Here is a 23,809-nt window from a genome sequence, read left to right on the forward strand (position 1 = left end):
CGGTCGGGGAGGGCCGAGGAGCGGCCGGGTCGCCGCGACAGCGACAGGGCGCGACCGGCGGGGGCGGGGCCTGCGATGCAAAGGAGGAGGCGCGGCCACCGGAGTTGTGGGGTGGCCGGGGTGGGGCGGAGGAGGCGGCAGGGCCGGGCCGGGCCGGGCCGAGCGGGGGCGGCCGGGAAGCGCGGGGGGCGGGGACCGGTGCCGGGCGGTGGGGAGCGGGACGGGGCGCGGCGCCCGCAGTCATCCCGGCGCGGCGGAGCGGGAAGTGGGAACATGGCGAGCGTAGGGAACGGCACGGAGGAGAGCAGCGGCGGCGGAGAGGAGGTAACCGGAGGGAAACAGCGAAGGGCCAGGCGCGGGGAGGAGGCGCGGGCGGGAGCCAGCATCCCCACCTGCCCCGCGGCGGGGCCGGGCGGGCGGACAGCCGCCTCCTCCCGCGGCCGGCCCGGCCCCAGCGCGGAGCCAGCAGCCGCCGGGAGTTGGGGAAAGTTGTGCCGGCCGCGGGGCCGCGGGCAGCCCCTGCCCGCACCCCCCCGCCGCCCGCCTTTGGTGTTTTTTTTTTTTTTTTTAATTCCCTTCCCCTCTCCACCCCAAGCCTTGCCGCCGGGCGGGGGCAGGCGGGCGGCCGGGAAGGCGCTTAGCGGCCCGGGAGGGTGCGGGTCGGCCGTGGCAGGCCCGGGTACGCGGGGCCGGCGGGGAGGTGAGGCCGTTGGTGTCAGGAGTTTGATCCTTTCCCTGACGTTTCGCTAAAGGTCCTTTGAGCAGCCCGAGCGCTGAATCCCTGGGAATGATCACCCGAGCTTTTTAGGCTATCCTCGGGTCCTCTCAGTCCAGAAAAGGGAACCCCATTGGTTACACTTCTCGGAAAGTCGGTGGCAGTGAGGGATCTCCCAGACGGGCTTTTTGAGAAGGGGTGCTCCAAAAATCCGAGGCGGTTTTGTAACTGGAAGGTGCTTTTGGTCGCAGCCCTGGCACGCACCTGTGGGAATATTTGGCTTGGTTTCTGGCCGTGCAGCCGCAAATGAAGGATTTCAATGTTGCGTACACTCAGCAGCTTCTTCAGAAGGATTTGCAAGGCACGCCTCTGACCGAACTTAATTGAAGAAAACTTATGAATCACATGGTTATGTAATAGCTGTCTCTTTGATTCTGGTTGTTTTTTATTTATTTATTTTATTTTATTAAACCTTGTTAGGATGAATTTTGGAAACAGGCGCGTAACCCGCGCACGGTTTCTGAGGTGAGGCAGTGTTTCAGCCCACAGGGCAGCTGACAAACGCGTCTGTAGGACTTGGTATGCTGTGTAGTTTGGTTGAATCCTCGTGTTTTGTATTCGGCAGTTGCAGAAGCCGTTCTTGGAAGGGATAATAAAAAACAGCTTGTTCTTTTTCTTGTTTGGAAGGTGGGGATATATAGTATTTCAGAGCATGCTATGAAAGTTGCGGCTTCCTAAGGTTATAACGTGGAGGCATAATGTCAAGAGGATGTGAAATGCTTAAATCTCATTGTATATGTGAGTCAATCACTGCAAAATCATAGTGATCTCTGTGGAGCTGAGTTTTGTTTCTGAGTAGTATCAGTGAGAACAAGTCATTAATGAACTCTTGCTGCTCTCAGTAAAATGTAGTTGGAATTCACAATTGTTAAAACAGGTATTTAGCAACTTAGTTGTATCCCAGCTGCCCAGTGTGAACAATGGGGAAGAAAATTCTTCACTGAGTTTGCTGTTAAGTGTCAGTGCCTTATGAGAGGAAAAGATGCTGCCATGTGAGCAAATGGAAAGGTAGGCATAAAAGCACTTGAAAGAGGTTTTATTCGAGCAGTAGTGTGCAAAAAATGAAAAGCTCACTCCAGATGAGCTTGAAAGACGTCGTGCTTTTCACAGAGACTTGTGCTTGATTTTCTGGAGGCTGAAACGGATCAGGATTGGTAATGGAACAAGTGCTTGTATTTTTCCTGGTGAGATCCCAGAGTTCAGGAAGGGAGTGCAGACGGTGGCTTGATCATGGAATCATGGAATCATAGAATTTTTCAGAGTTGGAAGGGACCTCTAGAGATCATCTAGTCCAACTCCCCTGCTAGAGCAGGATTGCCTAGAGCACATCCCTCAGGGCTGCATCCAGGTGGGTCTTGAAAGTCTCCAGAGAAGGGGACTCCACAACCTCCCTGGGCAGCCTGCTCCAGTGCTCTGTCACCCTCACCGTAAAGTTTTTTCTCATATTTGAATGGAACTTCCTATGTTCCAGCTTGTGCCCGTTACCCCTTGTCCTGTTACTGGGAACCACTGAAAAGAGTCTGGCTCCGTCCTCCTTAAACCCACCCTTTAGATACTTGTAAACATTAGTAAGGTCTCCCCTCAGCCTTCTCTTCTCCAGGCTAAAGAGTCCCAGCTCTCTCAGCCTTTCCTCTTAAGGCAGATGCTCCAGTCCCTCAATCATCTTTGTTGCCCTACGCTGGACTCTCTCCAGCAGTTCCCTGTCTTGAACTGGGGAGCCCAGAACTGGACACAGTGCTCCAGGTGTGGCCTCACCAGGGCAGAGTACAGGGGGAGAATGACCTCCCTCGACCTACTGGCCACAGTCTTCCCTATGCAGCCCAGAATTCTGTTAGCCTTCTTGGCAACAAGGGCACATTGCTTGCTCACGGATAATTTACTGTCTACCAAGACCCCCAGACCCTTTTCTTCAGAGCTGCTTTCCAGCGGGTCCACCCCTAACCTATACTGGTGCCTGACATTCTTCCTCCCCAGGTGCAGGACCCTACACTTGCCCTTGTTGAACCTCATTAGGTTCTTCTCTGCCCAGCTCTCCAGCCTGTCTAGGTCACACTGGATGACAGCACGGCCCTCTGGGGTGTCAGACACCCCTCCCAGCTTGGTATCATCAGTGAACTTGCTGAGCATACACTCTGTTCCCTCGTCCAGGTCATTGATCTTGGGGTAAGTCACAGCTTCTGCAGCAGAAGTTGTCTAGACTGCTGTAGGCTGCCTGTATCTACAGGTTCACCACAGTCTCTTTACTAATAAGCTAGATGTGATTTCAGCACTTCATGCACAAGACAGTTGTCTTCAGACAGAGGCTAAGTGTCTTAGCTTTTTTTTTTAAGTCTTTGCAATGGTTATTATGTTATGAAACTGAAGTTGGGGAAAGTTACTATTAGCTTTATTCTTAAGAGCTGCACGTGTCTAACTAATGTTTTTTATGTGGAGCACAGCAGATGGGAACTCTGCTTCCTGATTTAAGCGTACATGCTTGGTACTATAGGAACTTTTAGCATAGAATTTTGCTTTGCAGGGATTTGTGAATACTTCTTCATCTATGAAGCTTTGAAGAAGGCTATGCTAAGCTAACCTTGAAGTTGTTTCCTACTTAACAGGACATTGACTAGCAAGAGCTCTGCTTCTGAAGTCCAAGCTCAAGGTAGCAGGTAGCTGTCCCCTGCTGTAGTCCCTGGTGAATAAAACTTGGTTTTCTTATGCTTCTTGCTGCTCAAGGAAGTGCTAGATACCATGTTTATCTATATTTAAATTTTTTGTTGATTTATGCCTCATTATCCTGCAGCAGTGGCTTTCCAGTGGGCGTGGCAAGGAAGTGGTACGAAGTGTAAATAAGTCTTTGGGTTTTTTCCCCAGCTAATGCAAGTATAGTAGTCAGGTGTTTTATTCTCAGGTTGTTTTGGGGTTTTTTGTTGTTGCTGTTTTGTTTTTTTTTTTAAATGAAAAAAACACTAAACACCACCACCGACATGAATTTGAGACCAAAATGTGAGCAGCTATATTGATGAGATGGTGTTATATTGCTCATCTGGGAAAACAAATGGTTAGTAAACTTGGGATTTTCCTATTCAGTGTTGCTTCCTGGGTGTTGGAGTCCCTGTGGTCATCCTCTACGAGGAAGCAGTTTCCTGGATGCTATGCCATCAGAGTGGAAGTGCCCACCTGTGGTATGCCCAGTTGTGAACTCAGAGTGTGATATCCATCAGCACTTAAACCACTATATGACACTGAATTCACCTACTAAAAGTACTCATGTACTAGTATTCTTTTTTTTAACAGGTTGCAAATCTAGGACAAATATGCTTAACTTTAAGGGCAAAATAGCACTCCCAACCACTGCAGAGTCTTCAAGCAAAACTTAAAGCCTTCTCCCCCCCCACTGTCTAAAGATTACTTAAAATAGTGGGCCAGATCTGCTTCCCATTAAGTTCACTCTGTGCTGCCCTGGTTTTTCAAAGTCTTAAAGCCAGCTTAATTGGTTACTTGGGGATTCCCTATCCATTAAAAAAAACCAAACAACCAAACCCAACCTTGGCCTTTGTGCATATGAGGGTTGTGGCCAGATAGAAAGGATCATGATCAAGAAGTATCTAGATGCTAAAAAAATGCCTTGTTTGGCCACAGTCAGACAGACTAAGGATTATACACAGATCTGAAAGTGATTTGGTGCCCTTATTATGGCTAACTCTAAGACTTGTATTAAGGACATCTTGGCCAATTCAGGTAATCTGTGCCTCCGCTCTAAACTAACCAATTAAGGAAAATTTAGGTAATGATGGTCTGATGATGCATGCTGTACTCTCTTGAACTGCCCAAGCAAGGACAAACACTGTATAGGCCGGCTTTATCAGCTTGGACAGTTTATCTTCAGAGCTAATTTCAAAATGAAACCAGCATCATCTTTAACTCAAAAGCTGTTTGGTACTGGTCAGTACTCTGTTTAAGTACTCATGCTTTTTGTCCACTGCTGCAGCAGCTGCTGCACTTACGATCAAAGAACTTGCTGGTGGTGTGCTTCTTTCTACCAGCAGCTTAATATAATAACATACTTTAGAATAAATAATATGACTGTGCAGCACTGGCCGTTCTCGCTTTTGTGTTTACGCTGAGGACTCTTCACCACTTTTGTTTGGTAATTCCAGCCTGGAAGAAGAATCTCAGTGGTGAGAAATAGTAGTAGCTGCACTCCCCTGGAGACTTTGAGGAGCTGGAAACGAATACCTATGGTGCCTCTTTCACCTTAAAAAGTGAAGAATACGTTGGGAGTATCAAGTTGGGAAGAGGTATATGTATTGGTTCTTGGTATCGGGAAGAGGTATTCCTTTCATGAAGGGTGATTGTTTTGAAAACATCCTAATCTGACTTGTATGGTTTTTGTCTCTTTGGTAAGCAGATTTTGCTCAACTGAAGAGCATAAAATTTGAACTCCTTTGTCAGCTTATTCCAAAAGCTTGTGCTTTGGCACATAGCTCATCTGTTTTTCCTGTTTTGGCCTCTCCTACTGTCAGAGCACATCTACATCTTAAGACGAGGAGCAGCACAGATGAGAAAAGGACGACGGGAAGACCAAGCATGACTAGTAATTTCTTCTTCATTTAATAAAATTAGGTTGCTGTCTCTGCTTCCGAGGTTCTGAAGTTCTTTCTTTCAAACAAAACTTTAACTGTGGGTGTACCTGTTGAGAGGTTTTATTTTTCCATGTGACAACCTATTCAAAGTAAGGATGTGTATTCTGATTTTATACTGCCTATATTGTTCTGAGATAGCTAATTTTTTTATTGTTCACATTATTCCATTTCTTATTTGGCTTCATTGAGCTTGCTTCATTCATTTGTTCGAAACCTTTGGTTGACTGTGACTGAATTTGAAAGTCAGGTAGATAAAAAAAACATTGTGGCTTAAGTCTTTATTGGTGTCCTGGAGGGCAAAAAGAAATGTATGTAATGTGTTCCAATTAAACTTTCTTATTTAATGTTCACTTTGGTTAATTAGTGTGCTGTTCCCCCTCAGAGTGAGGGATAAAAGATACAGCAGGTATGGGAAAAGGTATGTAAAGCACCAGATGCCTCTTAGGGAGACAGAGCTAACAGATAAACTTCTGGGGGAGCTAAGTACCTATGAATTGAATTTATTTGCCTGTTACAATTTGCCTTTACTTCTCTTTTCTGTGTGGCTTTTTTTTTTTGGGGGGGTGGTGGTGGTGTGGCATGGTGGCGTGGCATGGTGGCGTGGTGATATTTGTTGTGGGATGGAAAAAAAGGTAGAACAAAAATGAAGAGCCAGCTTTTTTTCTTAAGGTTTTGGGTTTTCTATTATATTGAACTGCTGCTATTCTGTTGTGGAAAGCAGCATCTCATAACTTTTAATGAACCCTTTACTTTGAGCAGTGGAAGTTATTGTCCTTATGGGTACAGCTGCCTTGGTAATTGTAGCTAAATGCTTGCCATTCACCATATGGAAAGACAGTTCTACTTCATACATAAATGTAGAGGGGGGATGGATTGCTTCTTGGAGTTCCAGTAAATCTGTGTGAGAATGATGACTTTGTGGAAGCATGTTTGATTCTGCAAATGTATGTTCTTCCTTTGTTGACATTTTGATGCCTGTATGCTTGGAAAAACCTCTAGAGCTGATGAGCTTGTTGGAACTGCTGCAGGTCAATGACTTGGCTTGGGTAAAGGTTCTTGTTGGGCCCCTCTCTTGGCAAAGAGGTTGTGTGTTGAAAGAGAAGAGGTACTTAATTGCTTCTTGGCAGATCACGCAGTACATAGCAGCGTGGACTAGGGTGACTCAGCGTACAAGTAGGCGATTAAACGTGTATGATATTATGCCTCCTGTCTTGTTAAGTAAGTGTCCTATAGCTTACCTAACCAAAAGGACTTGCAATAGCAAGGAAAATTTCAAATACGGAATAGGGCTTTCTCTTCCTGTGTGTCACCAGCACAGAAGGTGGAGATAAGATCATAGTTGATGGCATCAGGCTGGCCGGAACAGAGCCTGACAGGCCATGTCCATCTGGTGAGCAGTGATTGTCACACATGCTGTTTCTTCGGGGTTCATAGAAACAGTATTATACTTGAAGGAGCAGAAATGGTGGATCACTACACTCATTTTGAAAAGAGAGAAGTTTTGCAGCTGAAGACCTGAGAACTGGCTTTCAGAGGTGGATGTGTGCTGCTGTTGGTGCATGTTCTGGTTAGAGCCTGGATGTGTCCTTGTGCTGTAGGTGGTCAGGTGTCTGCTTAAGTGGTCAGAAATGTGACAATTTGTGTGTGAGTGCTAAAAATTTCTGCTTTTCTAAGCCCTCTAACATTCAAAAAACATTTAATCTAAGTCAATAGTATGTAAATGTCACAGGCATGTGGATTTATGCCCAAATATCAGGTGCTAAAAGCAAGATTTTCGTATCAAGCAAGTGAAGACTTGCTTGTCATCTTATTCTAGAGTAAGGAAGCAGTGCTGTTATCACATAGTAAGGCAATATAATCTAATACCTTAGACCTTAGGAGCAGTGATATTTTTTTATTACGATGCGGTGAGTGTATCGTGTTTTTATTCCACGTGTCTTATGCATTCACTGTGCAAACAAGTAACAAATAAACTTTGCAAGCCAGTGTTTGCGTGTGCAGCACTGCTTTGATTTCTCCTCCCCAGGAGCCAGCATCACGCGCGCTCTCGCTCTCCAGAAATCCTCTTATTGGAGGATGTACAAGGACAGTCTGTCATCAAAACAGAGTGGAGGTTTGGAGGAAGCTTTTTTCTGAAGACAGTAATTTCTGTGTTTGGCACCTATTGGCAGTATACTGGGTGTTGTAAGAAGCGTAGTGTTTAGTAAGTGAGTAGTAATACTTGGCTGTAACTAGTAGTAGATGGTCAGAAGAAGAAAGAAATATTCACATTAGCTTTACTTGAGGGAAGTGTGATTATAAAGGTAGAATATGTCACAGTGACTCTTATTTTCACCAAGAAATTATGTACTGGGAAGAAGATGCATTATCTGGGTTCTCTCTCTTACGACTGTTGATACCTAATCCAGTGGGGCAGCTAGCTAAATGTGCTCTCTATGTCATGTTTTTTTTTCTTTTCTGCAAAAGTTAAGCTTAGTAAGCTCCCAGGGCTGCATCAAATCCCTTTTTTCATTTAATATTTTCATTTTTTTGAAAGAAGTATGAATAGTAATTTGCTGTTAAGTGGCTACTCTAAGGTCCTGTGGCAGAACCTGAGCTTGCTGCTGAAAATACTATGGAGATGTAGACTTGCCAGTTGTGGCTTTGGTAAAGAGGCTTTTTATATGAGTCAAACTTATGCCAATCTTTAGGGTTCTTGTCGCTTACCTGGCTAAAGGTGCTGAAGAAACATGTCAAAAATGGAAATATTCTACATTCTCTACAAAACTTTCCCACTTTAATTTGGGGAGACAATAATTTGTCTTGAAAACAGTTACAAATAATGACTTTGAAAAGAGTCATAGTACGCAATGAGAAGCTTAAGTGCTTCTTGACTTCTTTTTTAATGAACTGTAGCATAACTGAATACTTTATGAAGTACAGTTTGTTAGGGACTTCACAGTAAGAAAAATATTTTGAAAAGTAATCCTATTAACTGCTTTGAGGGAGAATAGCAGGTGGAGGCTGTTTGAGCCATTTTTAGGTAATTATTATATCCTTACATCTTTATCATGTATTAATCACGTAAATTATTATGTTCTTTGCCAGGGGAAGTGTGAAAAGCGTAGGAGCTAAATTTTGGAGACAAAGCAGTTTAGCTAAATTTAAGTGTGTGACTTGGACCAGAGGAAAAACTTTAAGGTAAGGCTCAGTGGCTTAAATGTAGTATTAAAGAATACCTAAATCTGTGCCTTGTCCAGATGGAGAATCTTAGCATGAAAAACATGTGCAACTCTGGAAAATCCAGTTAAACATATCTGCCTGTGTACTGCTACTTGACACCACTGAAGTAGCTGGCTCTGTTAAGCTGCGTTCTACTGAGCTTAAGCAAAGTCTCTTTAAAACCTTTGGAAAGAGATTCAGCAGCAGCTCAGTGTCTGTGTCTTTTAATGTAATTTGGATTAAAGAGCTATATATGGCCATAGCTCCCTCTATCAGTGGAAAATACGGGGTAGCTCATGGCCAGTCACTTCTAGAAGATGGGAATGCTTAGTCTGACACTTTGCCAAAGTGCTGCAACTTCTCCTAGCTACATGTGAACTATGTAAATTCAAGTCATGCAGAGTAGAAGGGATGGCAAAAGTTATGTAGTTGAGTTTCAGAGTGAACCTGTTTCTCAGTAAGTGAACACCAAAGCAGTGTTAAGGCCCAAGCGAAAAAAAAAAGGTTACGGTGAGCTATTTGGAAGTCCATTTCGCTTATTTGAATGGTGGGATTTTTATCTTCCATTTGAGTCGGTTAAGAGATAAGTTTGGAGTGCAAGTACAAAGTAAATGCAAGTGATCCCAACTTTGTACTCTTTTGTGAACTGGAAACAGAAATATAGGGTCATGCCAGTGTCACAAATCAGGTCCCGGATGGGAGGATCCACCTGGAAGTCATGTTCTGTAGTTACTCTCTTCTTCTGCAGTTCACAGTGGAGGACTCCTCCTAACTGCTTTCTGAATTTATACTTGTCTCAAAGTTGTACACTGGAGTAGCCAAAAAGTGAGCTTGCAGCTTTAAGTAGTGGTGTGCCTCAGTGAAGAGGAGGATGTTGGTGTCTCTAAGGAAAAGTAGGCAAGTAGTTACTGGGGAGACTATACAGCTCTGTGTCCATGGTGCCTTGCTTTTTGGGTTTCATGCTGAATCAACTAAATAGTTCAGCTTACAGGTGTGTTATCAAATGTGACCGTACTGGCACAACTGAAGGAGTAGTAAAAAAGGAGCATGGGGACAAGGGCTAGAGATGGGAACACGCCTGACATCCCTGAAAAAGCTGACTTTTCCACCATGCTTTGGGTTGGTTTTGATTGATTTTTTTTTTTTTTTTTTTAAACCCATATAACTTTCCTGTTGTGCGTTGCTTTGTTCTTATGGAAGTCCTCTGCTGTTACAAGGGCAGGTGGAGTGCAAGAAGGGCAGGCTGAGGTTACATCTTTTGATGACAACCCAGAATACAGGGCTTGCCTTCTCAGTTGACTGAAGCACGCTCCTCCTGCCTTTGGCTGAAGTCAAATGCAAAAGTTTCATGTTTGGTCTCTTGTGTGTATTTTGGCTTTGGTCTGTGCTGTAGGGGCAACAGAGCGTGTGGTTTTATGCTGGGAAAGTAAACTTCATATGAGTTTTGTGTGTGTGTAGATCATACCTTACAGTAGCAGTTGGCCTCTTTAAATTGTGTAGGTGAGTTCTGGAAAACCACTGAAGGTAGGTTTTTATCGTTGCATAAATTGGCCTAAATTGTATCTTTCTTACTTTGGAATCTCGCCCTTTGGTAAGTGTTTTTTGCATGGTCTGAAGAAGTAATTAAAAAGTCATATGTGAAATTTAAAAAAAAATAATTTTGCAACAGCCTCCACAAATTAATAAAGCCTTTCTAGTGTAGAATGACCGAGGGCTATAGTGAAAATGGATATGGGCACCAGCAATGGGCAGAGATCAGTTGTGACATAAATAGTTCCCTGTCAGCCTGAAATAATTGTCTGGCTGATATTTACTCCTTCCAGAGTTAGAAGAAGTACTCTACGCCTTGTGTAAGGGGTTCAGCTTTTCTTGTTTTGTGTCTCTGGGTGCTGACGGGAGGAAGTGGTGCGCAGAGGTGTTCCGTCCTTTAGATTGGACCCTATGGTCATGTGGGATTTCCTTCTGCACAACGCCAGTCATGGGGATCAGTGCACTGGGGACTGGCTGCCGCGTGGGCTTGGTGTAAAGGAACCAGTGCTCTGATTGCCCGTGAGTATGCAGTGCAAAGCGCCAAAAGAGGGCTATGACCCTCTCCCGAGCAGTTGCCTAGGGCCATTGACATGCTGTAACCTTAGTTTTGTGGTAAAGTGACCCAGAAGCAGTGACGAATCTGGTAACAACTGTGTATTTACTCTGTCCTTGTTATTGCACTCCAGCTATGACTTCCAAAGGCTATAAATTCCTCATGACATCAGTAAGCTGCATGGAGAGTGTGCATGTGGGGGGTAGGAAAACTGCACCTTTCTGACAAGCTTCAGTGTGTAAGTAAACGATACGACTTCCATATGGGGAAATGCGTGCTGCATTCAGTGCACCTGCGTAGCCTGTTCGGTGCCTCTCTTCTGGATCCTGCACTGCCTGAGGAAACACCATGCTCCCCTTGGGGGTAGACTGGATGAAGAATTAAAGCAGGGGGAGTCTTGACTGAAGCAGGAAAGCCATGGGCACTTGGCACATTAACAAAACTTAAGGAGGACATTAATAGGTTAACTCTTACTTTATGTTAATTTGAGGGCACATGTTACTTGTGATATTTTTTTGGTAAGGTTATCCTTATAACTTCAGATAAGAAAGTGTTCTGTTTGTGCTTGCGTGTAAGTAGCCTAGGACAAAGTAACACTTTAGCTTACTGCCTGGTTAAGTCAAGATCTGATTCTGCTTAGGGTAATTTAGTGTGACAATTGGTCTGAATGTGACACTATATTTCTGTGTTAGATATTTGTTTGTCTTGCTTTCTTTCGGGTGGAAAGACAATAAACTCTCTAGAACACATGTATAAATCAGCTAATAATTAGTTAATTTTATGCTAGTAATGAAATTAAGTTTCTATGTCCTTAAGGGGATGCTTTTCTATTAATTAAAAAAATCTGGTTGTTTCTAGGGTAGATGGAAGGTGGCCTGTCTGCCTTGCACTGGGGGAACAAGCTGTGCTCTGGACAAAAGTCCTTGCTTTAATCCTGTATTACATCTACACTTCTAACTGTAGATAATGTTGGCTTTTAAAGCTCTGTTGTTTTGTTGTTGCAGTTAGTACTGCTGGCAGATCAGAAGATATCCATAGAGACTTTCAAGTTCCCTAATGAGGACAACATTATTGTAAATAGGGTTGTTGGATTTACTGTTACTGCAGCAAGACCTTCTTTTAAAGGAAACGAACCAGTTAAGAAAAATCACTTAAATTGCTTTTCACTATAAAATAGAACCTTGTGGTGCTAAATATGCAGCAAATGCTGTTGCATTCTGTACAAATGAGTAACCATCTGTGTAGTCAAGAGGACATTTAACCTGAGGGACACAAGGGGAGGTTAATACTCAAGATGCTCATATTAATATCCTTTTCATATTTTTTTTATTAGTTACAGGCAAAACAGGCACTGAATCATCTTTAATATAAGGTAAACGTATTTGTTTCCCAGTTTGGGGTGATCTCTGAAAAGTATTAATAACAGTAGTTCCAAGGTGGAGCCCCTCTAATGAGACTTATTTAAGATTGTTGATTACATTGTAATTGGTAAGCATTCTGGAACACTATCAAAATATCCCTCCAGGGGAGCTGTAATTCGTTAGAGGTGATGCTTTTGTCTGGGTAAATCTGTAGTAAGTGCGTGGTGAACCTGTGAAATAATTAGGATTTTTTTTGGTAGCTTTAGAAACAGTGAGCATCGAGCGTCTTTGGAATTGCCTGGTAAAGTTCAGGACAACACAATACGCTCTTCCTCTTAGCTAATTATATTTTACCCTTTTTTCCTTTACAGGGAAGTGGTCTTCACTGCATCTGCTTCTTTCTTATTCTGATTCAAGACTGACTCTCAATTTGTAGTTGCAGCTTGATTTACACTATGCCTTTCTGTTTGATCTATCCAGATATGTGTGAGACTTTCTCTTTTAAAAAGTGAAAAAATTATGTGAATTTTTTTGTCTCCAACATAGTAGATACCCGACTTTTCGTAATGTTATGTTGTGGGGTAAGGACAGAGAGACTGGAACTGAAGTTTTGCTGCATCCTGCTGAAAGCTACCCATTACATTGCTTAATATTAACTTGATTGTGGAATTACAGACCTCATCGAAGTTTGAAAACTGCTGAAAACCAGATCTTTGCCGGAGAAGGGCTTGGAAATTTAGTAAATCCATTTAAGTATCAACTGCAAATGCTTTTTTTAGCATAATTTTTTTCTGAAAAACCACCACCAAACAAGTGACAAACCTTCTACGTCCAGGCCTGACAGAACTGGCTGCTAACACTTGTAATGATGAGAACATATTACTAGCAATTCTGATACACTTTACAGATTTTTACGTAATGACAGACTGATGGAAAGCACTGATTGCGCTTTCATAGGTGACTGTTTCTTTTCATGGTACGACACAGTTGATGTTTTACTTCAAAGACCTCATGTTCTGTTCAGCTGTACTATTGGTGTGTTACAACACTAAGATAAAACTGCAAGTTTATTAATATTAGAAAATAAATTATTTGAGTCCTGCTTTTTTTTGAACGGCTTCCAGTTGTATCAGATACCAAGCAACAATAATAGAACCTGTCTGTGAAGTATGTGAATGCTCTAGCAGCAGCAGTACCTTATGCTGATCACGCAGTCCGTTTTTTACAGCAGATTGCAGTATAGCTGTGACTTGAGCAGTTTTATTTTCCTGGCTGGACTAATCTCTGGGTGATGCTTTTTTTATTTTTTTTAAAAACCCATAAAACACATTGTTGTGTGAAAGAGATGAGGAAGTCTGTGGAAGTATGACAACTGAAGTTGCATTTAAATGAGATCTTTAGAATGCCTCCTTATATAAGTTATGAAACTTTTCATGGTAGGTGAGACACCAGTTGTCCTGAAAAAATTATACTAGAAGAGTTCCAGAGCCGATAGCCGTGGCATCAAGCATGACACCATCAAAGTATAGCTCATACACCTTCATCTAGTGAAAGCAATGGCATTTGTTTCTCTTCTGGGCATTTGAATTGTGAGAAAATCAACTACCGATTCTTTGTTTTGAAAGCCAGCTATTTTGAAAAGATGGTTTTCAATTCAGGATAACTCTGAAGTTTATGGCTTTTACAAAACCAGAGAAAAGATTATTTTTTTTCTCTTTTTTTGATGCAATTTGTAGGGTCTTTGTGACTTCCCACACTTGTTTATTGCAACATTAAGCCTTGCCTGTCAAGAAAATAGGCATGTTTCCACATTGCCTGAAGGGTAGAGTTTTTCTTTTCTCTCCTAGCATGTTTTGACTGGTGGCTTGAAACCTTTGAAATGGTCTTGATATATAATCTGTTTCAGCATTAGATATGTGTGTTTACTACCTTCTCAATGCTTTTTGTTTTACCTCCCAATTCTTAAGCCCCCTGTTCTTGAGTACTGGTTGGCTGTAGTTTTTGCTGTCTCTAATATTGATCAGCTGGCTCCACAGCCCAGTTCAGTTGCAGCTAACAGCACTCCCTTGAAAAAGTATGTATTTGATTGGGGGAGGGACTTAAGCTTACTAATGAAGAAATGTAGCAGGGCAAAAACAGAAGTTGTAGCATCCAAATAATGAAAGAAACAGCAATGGAAAATATTTTTACTCTCCATAAAGAAACTGCTCTTGCCAAATGGTTCAATCAAAGGTCCTAGTGGCAATGTATCTAATGTGGAAGTAGGAAGAGGGTAAAGTTAACCATATACTGTTCTTTCCCGTCTGAGGCCATTTGTACAGAACAGGTGATTTAAGGAATTTGTTTTCTTTCTTGTTCAGTTGTCGCTGCTTTTCCAGATGATGGAAGATCAGCAAACTGAATGCAATCAGCAAACTGAAAATCTTTTCAACAGTGGATTAGACATCTTGCTGCCTTGTCTGTTGTAACTTCCAATTCTACTATGTTGGTTTTTTTTAATTTTATTTTGAGTTTTCCTCTGTAACATAATGCATAAGGTAGCCTAGATGAAAACTCTTAGGCTTTGTCTCATTATCCATATCAGAAACGGTGAAATGTGGGAATGAAGGTGGGAAGGTTAGATGACTGCTGAACATATCTGTCCTGGTGAGAGGAAAAGAATTTGGATTCTCCAGCTCCAAATGTGTGCCCAGTATAGCTGTGTTGTAATCTGGTGTTTGTCAACCGGATCTTCTAACCGTGTTTTCCTTTCCTTTTCACAGTAACTTTTATTTTATTTAGTAGGTTGTGTTGACTCAAATGAGTGCAAGCAGGCATCTTACCTGCTTATGCACTAGGGTCATATCTCTTGAAGTGATACCATTTTGTTGGCAGAAAATAGTTTAGTGATCCTTTGTCTCAACTGAGCTGAAGTTCCTGTGAAGGTTAGCCAGTCATGGAAAGTTAAACTTGAGAGATGGCCAGTCCTGAACTAGAATGGGCGAAATGTCACTAGCTGTGAAATACTCACTTTGCCAGAGTTGATAAGACCAAACTTCTTGATTTGAGTTGCAGGGAGGCTAGTGACTTTCAAGTTGCGCACGCCTTGGCTGTGTACAAGCACGTTAATAGAGTGAAACTTATTCTGTTCCTGGTGCTCTACCTGCTGCTGTGCTTTCAGTTAGTGTCTGAAAGTACACTCTGCTTGTGTCTCTGAAACCTCTCGTTGTGTCTTTACGTCTTCTATGGAACCAAAAAAATTAACTGAAGAGTCTACTTGGAAGCTGACAGAACTTTGCTAAATGTTTGTTGCTAATCCAGATGACTGGAAGTAGGAAAGTCTTTACCAGCTTTGTCTTGCAGCAGTGGTCTCTCATCCATGCTGCATCCAGTGTCCTGGAAAATATGGGCGTACTGGTACTTAGTAGTTATGGTTATGTGTCAGAAGACTTAGGTCTAGAAAGATGTAACAAGGGTCTTACCAACTCTGTAGACATAATAAATAGCATATGAAGCTCTTCTTGATTTTAATGAGTTTTTATGTAACTTCCGTGAAATGAATCATGGCACTGAAGTTTTTGCAAAAACTTTAATGAGCTTGGCACAAAGCTCTTGCAAGACTCTGAGGACTGTCTGCTGCAAGAAGAATTAATTTGATTGAATAATCTTTCTTATGGCTAGAGGGGACAAGCTTATAGTATCTTCCCTTGTGTAGTGTCTGTTTTGAGAAGAATGGTTGCCTATTGTCCCCATTTTCCCAGTCTCCTTAGTTGCCTTCACATTCTTCTCAAACCAATCTTCCGACAGTATGAAAAGGAAGATGTATCCAGTCAATGTGTGTCTGTTTGTATTCGCCCTTCAGTTCAGAATTGCTTAGCAATCAGTTTTGTCCAATGAAATCGATCAAGAATAGTGACATAGGCAATCTCTGCAGAGATTTTCAATGAAGAGTGTACTTTGGTACATTTGTACTGTACTGGGAACTCCCAGTTGAAAGCGTGGTTTGTTTGTTTTGTTGTGTGGGTTTTGTGTTTGGTGGTTTGTTTTGTTTTTCTGGTACCACTCACAAACAAACGTATGCCTATGTGACACTCCTTTGGACTTTGGTGGGTGTGTGAGACAGACAGGAAAGATGGTCAACTAATTTAAAAATGCAGAAAAAAAGCTTTCTTGCAGCAATGAAGTTCTCCGCTGCTACCCTGTTTCTCTGCCTCTTAGAAGTGTTCTGTGCAAAAACAACTGCAGGTCAAAATTAACAAATGCAGGTCAAATAGCAGGAAGAAGCCAGTGTAAACAGTAAGGGAAGCCAGCTTGGGATTCAGCCAACTTTAACTGAAACTGTACTCTTGCTTTTATTTGCAAAATATTGAATATGAATCTAACATGAATAACTGTTGACAGCAGCCATTTGCATGTCAATTAAAGTGAAGTACGTTGTGATCCTTTACTTGCTGAGTGTGTAACTGAATCTGCTTATTTCCACTTTTCAGTCACGAGGGAGACGTATCGTTTAAACAGCACAAGCTCATCTGGTTGTGTTCAGAACAAGCAAGACTGATGTCCATGTACTAGAGTATGACTGCTTTATGCCCCATGTTTAGAAGTTTCCACTGTTAGGTTCAGAAAAACTTTCATCTTGTTGCTCTGTCTGGCAAGTAACCTGTCCGATTCATAACAAATGACATGGCTGAATGTAGTTCCTTCAATTAATGTTCATTCTCAGTCTTGCCCTGGTTTATACAGTGTGGCTGGTATGCTCTTTAAGAATTGTCTGCCTTGCATGCAGCAAGGCAGAGTAGGAATTGTCCACTCTTTAGAACATGTTGATTACTTGCACTTAATTATGGTAGGCACTTTCATTACTAACATCTGTTCTCTGTAAAAATAAAAAAAAAAAAAAAAGGAGGGTGGATCTCTTCTCTTAAGACTCAATTTTCATATGTCTTTTGGTAATTTTGGGATGACCAGCTGCATCAAAAGGTCCCCCTGCTTTCCAGCCTGGAGAATAGAGAAACCTTTGTTCTTGTGGGTACTGACATCTAATTTTTGAGCTAAATGACACTGAAGTTTTTTTTTTCATTAAAGCATGACCCCCCGACCAAGTCACCCTCTCTCGTAAAGATCTTGAATGTGGCATACTGTTCTACATGGGTGAGATTGAATAAGTAAGTCTCAAGTGCTGAGCTTGATCTTTGGCTTCTGATAGCTGAGTTTCTTCATCTGCAGTTGAAAACATCTAGCAAAACACAGCTCCTCCAAACACAGTGTGAGTCCACTCAGCTCTCTGGAAAAACACTGATATTTTATGTAAATATTCTTGAGAACAATTTTTAAAAAGCAGATAGGTTATATTTATAGTTCAAAACAATAACGTTGAAATAATACGTAAACACAAAAATACACGCATTTTTTCTGTTAGAGAAATGAATTCTGTTTCTTAGTTTTCATGTAAAAATTGGTTGTACTGACTAAACAGAACTTGTGCATTTCAATTCAGTTCTTTTCTGCCTCAAGGCTATTTCTGTCTCTGTGAAGGGAAATCATTTTCCTCTTTTGTAACAGCTACATCATCTCCTTCGCCTTTGAACTGAGTGTTTTTCATGTGTTTCTGTTCCTAGGCTATGAATTGTTAATACCAGGATCTAGGGTCACAGTGGCAAATAAAGTGTGTGTAGGTGATGGAGAAGAAGGACTGGAGACGTCTTCTTCTCCCTCTACTTCTCCACGTTGCTTCTCTGCTAAGACAGCATTGAAACGCCTTTTCTCTCACACGTTTGGGGTTTTTTGTCAATAAGCATGAAGATGTAGTTTAATTCCCAGGCTGTAGTTTGTAAAGCGGACTGCACTTTTCTATAAGAAATTATTAGGTCAAGTATAATGAAGTAGTACGTAAAAAGTTGCAATTTTTAAGCTCTTTATAGCACAAAGTACTGTCAGTTCTGAATAAGTATTACGAAGTCAAAAGCATCTGTATTTTTAAATTGAAAAGAAATCTGACTGTTATTTGGGTCATCAAAATACTAATTCTTTACATCAATACTTTGTGAGTTAGCTCAAGGTGACGTGTTAGCTTTTGAGTCCTGCTTGGACTTTTGAGTAATGCTGGGAATTACTTTCTTAACATCTGGAAAAATATGCAGTCCTAGGTAATGTTTTCTCATGCCACTGCCCATTTAAGCAACAGATGAATTCTGTCCTTATGTGACACAAACATCCGATTGTTAGTAGGCAGAAAAGGTGTCCACAACAGATTATGTTTTATAGGTCAAGTTCTCAGAATTACTACTTTTTTAGTTTGTGCAGCTTCTATCTGAAGTTTGTAGATGTGTGTAGACATGTTATCCTACTTCTTCTACTGTAGGTGAATCAAAAACCCACCAATTTCCTTAGCTGAATGCATTTATTTTTAGCTGAGCAGTATTCCAGGCTCAACTTTCACAACTTTCACAGCTTGCACTGTCGTTCATCTCCATCATTTTTTCTTGTTAAATGGTCATGTCTGATACTTGATGCTTCAGTGGAGTGGTTGGCGGAGGGAGGGGGGCAGGTGTTGGTTAAAGCAACAAGACCAAATCCATGTAATCCGTGAAGAAGATTATGTTATAGGGAGAACGAGCATACTTTTGCTGTGAAAGAGCAGTATTCAGAAACTACTTGAAAAGGAGTCTATACATGCATTATCATTTTGATTCCATGAAAGGGATTCTGTCAGTAAATTCGATTGCATAAAAGCATCTTTGGCTCAAGTCTTGCCTATGAGTTGATTCGAACAAATTCTCTATAGAGTAGTGTCAGAACTACAGATAATTGCTCCTTGTGTAACAAAAGCCGTCAGTTTCATGAAGCTTGGCTGATGTCAAATCAAGTAATTTGTGCTTAGCTGAACTGTAATGTTTTGTGCTTTTCAGGCTCTTAATTTGGAGATAAGAAAGGCAGTGTCCATGGTTATTCTCCCTGGTGTGCTCTGGTAGTTAGCACTCTGCCTGAAAAGTGTGAATCTGCTGCAGAAAAAAAAAAAAGGCATGATGAAAACTAATGTTTACAAGGAATCGAAGAGGTTTTGCCTGGTACTGGTTTTTTTTTTTTTTTGTGAGTTTGTTTGTGTGAGCTAGAGACTGTAAGTACTTCTGCTGTCTTGCATTTGGTGAATCCAAAAGATTAAACTTTTAAGTAGCTCTTAAAAATAAGTATGTGTTCTATCTCTTGAACTTTTCATGGGATCTTTTCTGTTATCTTACGTACTTATCAACATTCAAGAAGGCTGAACTCTAGGAAAGTAGAAAGTTTTACAGTTGGATGCTAAAACTTCCTGTTTTCTACTGTTTGCCAATTAATTTAAGGATCACATTAATAGCAGGAGTTCACACTGAGTTCCTTGTCAAAATGATTTTCTCTCATAATACAGCCTGAATCTGCGCGTATCATTTCTTTGATTTTTTTGCATGTGCATCTTCTCATTTGAGATTAACTCAATGATCCCAGTCACTCTAAGGGAGTGTATTTTTCGTTATTTTGATTTGTATTCCATTAATTATTTATGGCTGAACATTTCATTAGTATTATGTTTGTTTCAAGAGTATTGGTGTAAAATTTTATTGAACAGAGAGAAGCCTTGGAGAAATTTTGTTAGAAACAATTTAATTATGTTCCTCTACTGATAACTGCTTTTCTTCTTGTTTCCTCAGCTAATTCTTAAAATAATGCATGTTTTATCAGGTACATTTTAAGAACTAGATCAGCGTAGCATGTATAAAAAGGGCTTGTCCAGTCCAAAGTGATTGTCTTTATAGTTCATTCAACCGAGAGAGGTTTTTAATATTCTCAAATTTCTCACCTTCTTGCTTTTTTTTTTTGTTCATTTGTTTGGGGTTTTTTTTGTACCATGTCAACTCTGCTCTAGTTCTTTATTAATTAAATTTTGTGGGTTTCTGTTTTGGGGTTTTTTTGGTGGTGTTCTTTGTTTGTTGTCATGTTAACCAGTTTACAGTAACTGAGTTACTTGCTGCTTGCTTGCTCTAGGCTATTCTAGCAATTCTTTGGCTAAAGGCAGCCACGTTCCCATGTAGCAGCACATCTGGAAATTGTGTTAATTTCATTGCTGTTTACTCAGGAGAGTTTCTGGCCTCTGTTGGCAGTTCTCAGTTCAGTCAAGTCAACTAAGGGGACAGATGGTATCTTGTCATTTCATATCCTTGAGTAATATTCTTAGGAGCTTGCATATTGCTATAATGTCTAGTAAGTTTTAAATGCCCAGTGATTTTAAGTTGTCACTCCTCTGGGCCTGGAGTTTAAAATTTTCAACCACCAGTTTATTTGAATCATTTTTAACGTAGTCCTGGCTAAGGAGAAATGAATATTTATAAAGTTGTGTAATAGAAAGTAGTTTTTTTTAATGTTCTGTCCCATTTGGTAATAAAACCTTGTGACTGTTGACTTACAGAAACTGTCTGGAAACTGGTTCTGTTGTAGAAATGAAGATCATATGGAAGGCCTCTTTTTCACACTCCCAGCCCATAGTATGGGTGCTGTAGATCAGTTTCTTCTCCTTTCTCTTGCCATAGTCACACTTTTTTCCTGTATTCAGTATTAACAAGGAAAAAGAGATTTAGTCCATACCCCTACGTGCTATGGCTAAGCTATTGCCCTTTCAGCTGGGTCTGGACAGCTTTAGCCAGAGAGAATAGGGTGCATCTCCCGTGATTTTAGAAAGCTGCTTCTGAGCTTGTCAGCTAAGTTTTGTTTAAACTCCCTAAAGTCCTGTGAGATAAATCCCTATGAGTAATTATAATTTTCATATTAACACAGTACAAAACATGTTATCTTTCCCATTGCGTTGAGAAATTTTAGACCTCTCGGTGAAGCCTCTTCCTTGTTACATAGAATCCAGCCCTTTGCCCAAGCGAGGATAGACTACAAGTCACGCCTAGTGTTTGTGGATACTACTGTACCTAGTTTCCTGAAGTTTTGTTGTTAGCAGGGAGAATCCAGATAGTTGATACCTCAGTCAGTAATGATATCTTGTCATAAATCTGGATTTTAAAAGAATAGTTTACACTGACCAGATTTGCCTTCTTCACTTTGAGAAGAACAAGTGTTTAAACACTTAAGTTTGTTAATTATTTTGTCAAGCTAAGACAATAGTTTACAAAGAGTCACAGGATGTAGTCAAAAAGTTGCTCAAAGTTGAGTCATTTAGGATGAATGTGGAAGAAAGGAGAGTTCACTTTTGATGCTAGGATTTCTGTAATAATCAAGGCAAGCAGTTGTTTCTACTTTCTTCTGGTGTATTAGAACAAAAGTACAGTCACTGATAAACGTCCTGTAGTAGTTTAAGGGTCTCACTTGGACATTGTTTTTCATGAGGCTTTATAGGTGAATTGTGATCTGCTGCAAGTAGTTTCTGCTAAAGAGTACAGGAATTCCAGTCAGTTTTTCTGCATTAATACACTGTGTCCATTTGTGTCTCTGTCTGACTTTGACTTCCTTGGATTTGCGAAATGTGAGTATCTCTAAGTTGTGTAAACTTAATTCTTTTCAAACCTGCTCGCATCTTGAAAATCGTGCATCAAAAAGATGTGAAATAGTACAATGGTCAACCAGAAAAAAAAATGAAGGTGATGTAATTAGGGAAAAATAATTTTGAGACAGCTTGATTTTATCAAATCTTGTTCCTATTTCCCCCCCCCCCCCCCAAATTTGTGGAAAACTCTGAATCAGTTTCTCATGCCATCTAGTGGCAGTTCTATTTTACATTCATGAGTTTTAAATTTTTGGATTAACGCGTTCTCTGGAAAAGGTGCAATAAAAATCTGTGGATTGCAGCATTAGCTAGCATTGTGTACTGAGACTTGGTTGTTAAACTCCTTCTCCTGGTACAAACTTAAATATTAATAAATTTCTTTTTCTGAGCAGAATGTCTGAAAAAAAGCTGTATTGCTCTTCTTATGGATTTAACTGCAGTTTGCATTTCCTGAGGATTTCTGCTGAATGTGTGTGGCTGTTATAACAAAGACATACTAGAGTAGGACCTTCGGGACTTGCTGCAGGATCGATCCAGGTCAGGTGAAGGGAATGAATGAAGGACTGCGTTAACCTCAGTCTCTGTTCAGTGTCTCTCCAGACATGTAAATAAAGGAAATTGTGTTCCTACGCTAACACTGCGGAAGTGTAGAGGTCACAAATATGGCTGATTTAGTTGCACTCGACTTCAGGCTTGAAGGAACTTGTGTGCAGCCTGTCGTTGGTGCTAAATAAAACTGTTTAGTTTGATTTGAGTAATCCGCTTTGCAGACTGAAATGAACAAGCACCTCTGGAAATTGATTATGGCATTTCAGCTTTATCAGCTGGAAGTTGCAGTGAAGCTGAGAGCTTTACTAATCAAACATGCAAGAATGTGTCTGTCCATCTTTTTGGGCTGCTTTTGTACTCTGAGGAATGGATAATCTTTATCAATCACTTGATTATTTTTTTTTAATTGACATAATGTATAAACCTATACACATGTGTATATTATATAAGGCTTGAAGTCTTCAAGATGCTCTGTATTTTATGTAACACTTCACTCTTAATTTTTTTTCTCTTCTTGAATAGGTTTAATTTACAATTTTAACAGACTATTGGAGAAAAGCTAATGTTCTGAGTATTGCTGAAGCCTTCTGTACCTTGGTAGGAGCATGATGAATCCCAGAACTTGATCTGGAAGGAGCTGTTCTGCGTACTTCAATTGCAGTCTTTTCCCTTACACTTTAGGATGATACAACTGTTTTTTTCACAGGCATGGAATGCAGTAGAAAATGGCCATGCTTCTCTTTTAGTGCCTTCAACTTTCTTCTGTATTCCCTATATATATAGGGAATCTGTGGGAGTCTGTAGAGCCAACTACAAACTTGTGTGAGACAGTTAAGGAAATGAGAACAACGTGTCAAATTGAATGCATTCTAATACCTGTTTGCATGCAGTGGGAATGGGAAGGCACAGAGAACTTCAGAAAAACTATGCAACTTTTTTGTTATGTTAGAAGTAGTCACCTTCAGCAATGTTGTTTTTAGCTCCATTGAGGAATCTCCTGGAGAGGCCTTGATTATTTCCTGTGCTTTGGTATGGGGGGAAAATATCAAGGTTATACTTCATTTTCTAAATATTTGTACATGCATTTGACCAGTGTGAATAGCAGGGAACAAAATTCAGTAGGAGCCATTCAGAAGGAGCCAGAGGAGGCCTTTATCTAGACAGAATGTGAATTATCTCTGTGGAAAGGGACCTGGGGGTCCTGGTGGACAACAAGCTCAAGATCAGTAAACAGTGTGCTGCTGCAGCAAAGGCGGCCAATAGGATGCTGGGCTGCATCAACAAGGACATCACCAGCAGAGATAAAGAAGTCGTTATCCCACTTTCTCAGCACTTGTCAGGCCACACCTGGAATCCTGTGTTCGGTTTTGGGCCCTGCTATACAAAAAACATAAGGACAGGCTGGAGAGGGTCCAGGGAAGGGCCACCAAGATGATCAAAGGACCAGGAAGCCTGCCGTTTGAGAAAAGGCTGAGAGGACTGGGTTTGTTCAGCCTTGAGAGCAGGAGGCTTAGGGGTAAACAAGGGGTAGTGGGCCCAAGTTACTCCTGGGGAGATTCCAATTGGACACAAGAGGAAAATTTTTCACAATGAGAACAATCAGCCATTGAAATAATTTCCCCAGGGAAGTGGTGGGTTCCCCAACATTGGACGCTTTTAAGATTCATCTAGATAAGGTGCTGGGCCACCTTGTCTAGACTGTGCTTTTGTACC

The 23,809-nt window shown here is 41.1% G+C and overlaps 1 protein-coding gene across 3 annotated transcripts in view; it reads left to right on the forward strand.

Annotated features, from left to right (window-relative positions):
* The first annotated feature begins 201 nt into the window (after positions 1–201).
* TTC39B (tetratricopeptide repeat domain 39B) overlaps positions 202–23,809 on the forward strand; it is a 99,907-nt gene continuing 76,299 nt past the window's right edge. For 2 of the 3 annotated variants that reach the window (XM_063321572.1, XM_063321575.1), the window contains exon 1: positions 202–324. In XM_063321572.1, coding sequence (XP_063177642.1) covers positions 274–324 — 51 coding nt within the window. In that variant the 5' untranslated portion in view covers positions 202–273. The remainder of the gene's footprint in view (positions 325–23,809) is intronic. The other variant, XM_063321574.1, reaches the window with a different exon arrangement.

The sequence above is a fragment of the Chroicocephalus ridibundus genome, chromosome Z (assembly GCF_963924245.1).
Source record: "Chroicocephalus ridibundus chromosome Z, bChrRid1.1, whole genome shotgun sequence".
Lineage (NCBI taxonomy): Eukaryota > Metazoa > Chordata > Aves > Charadriiformes > Laridae > Chroicocephalus > Chroicocephalus ridibundus.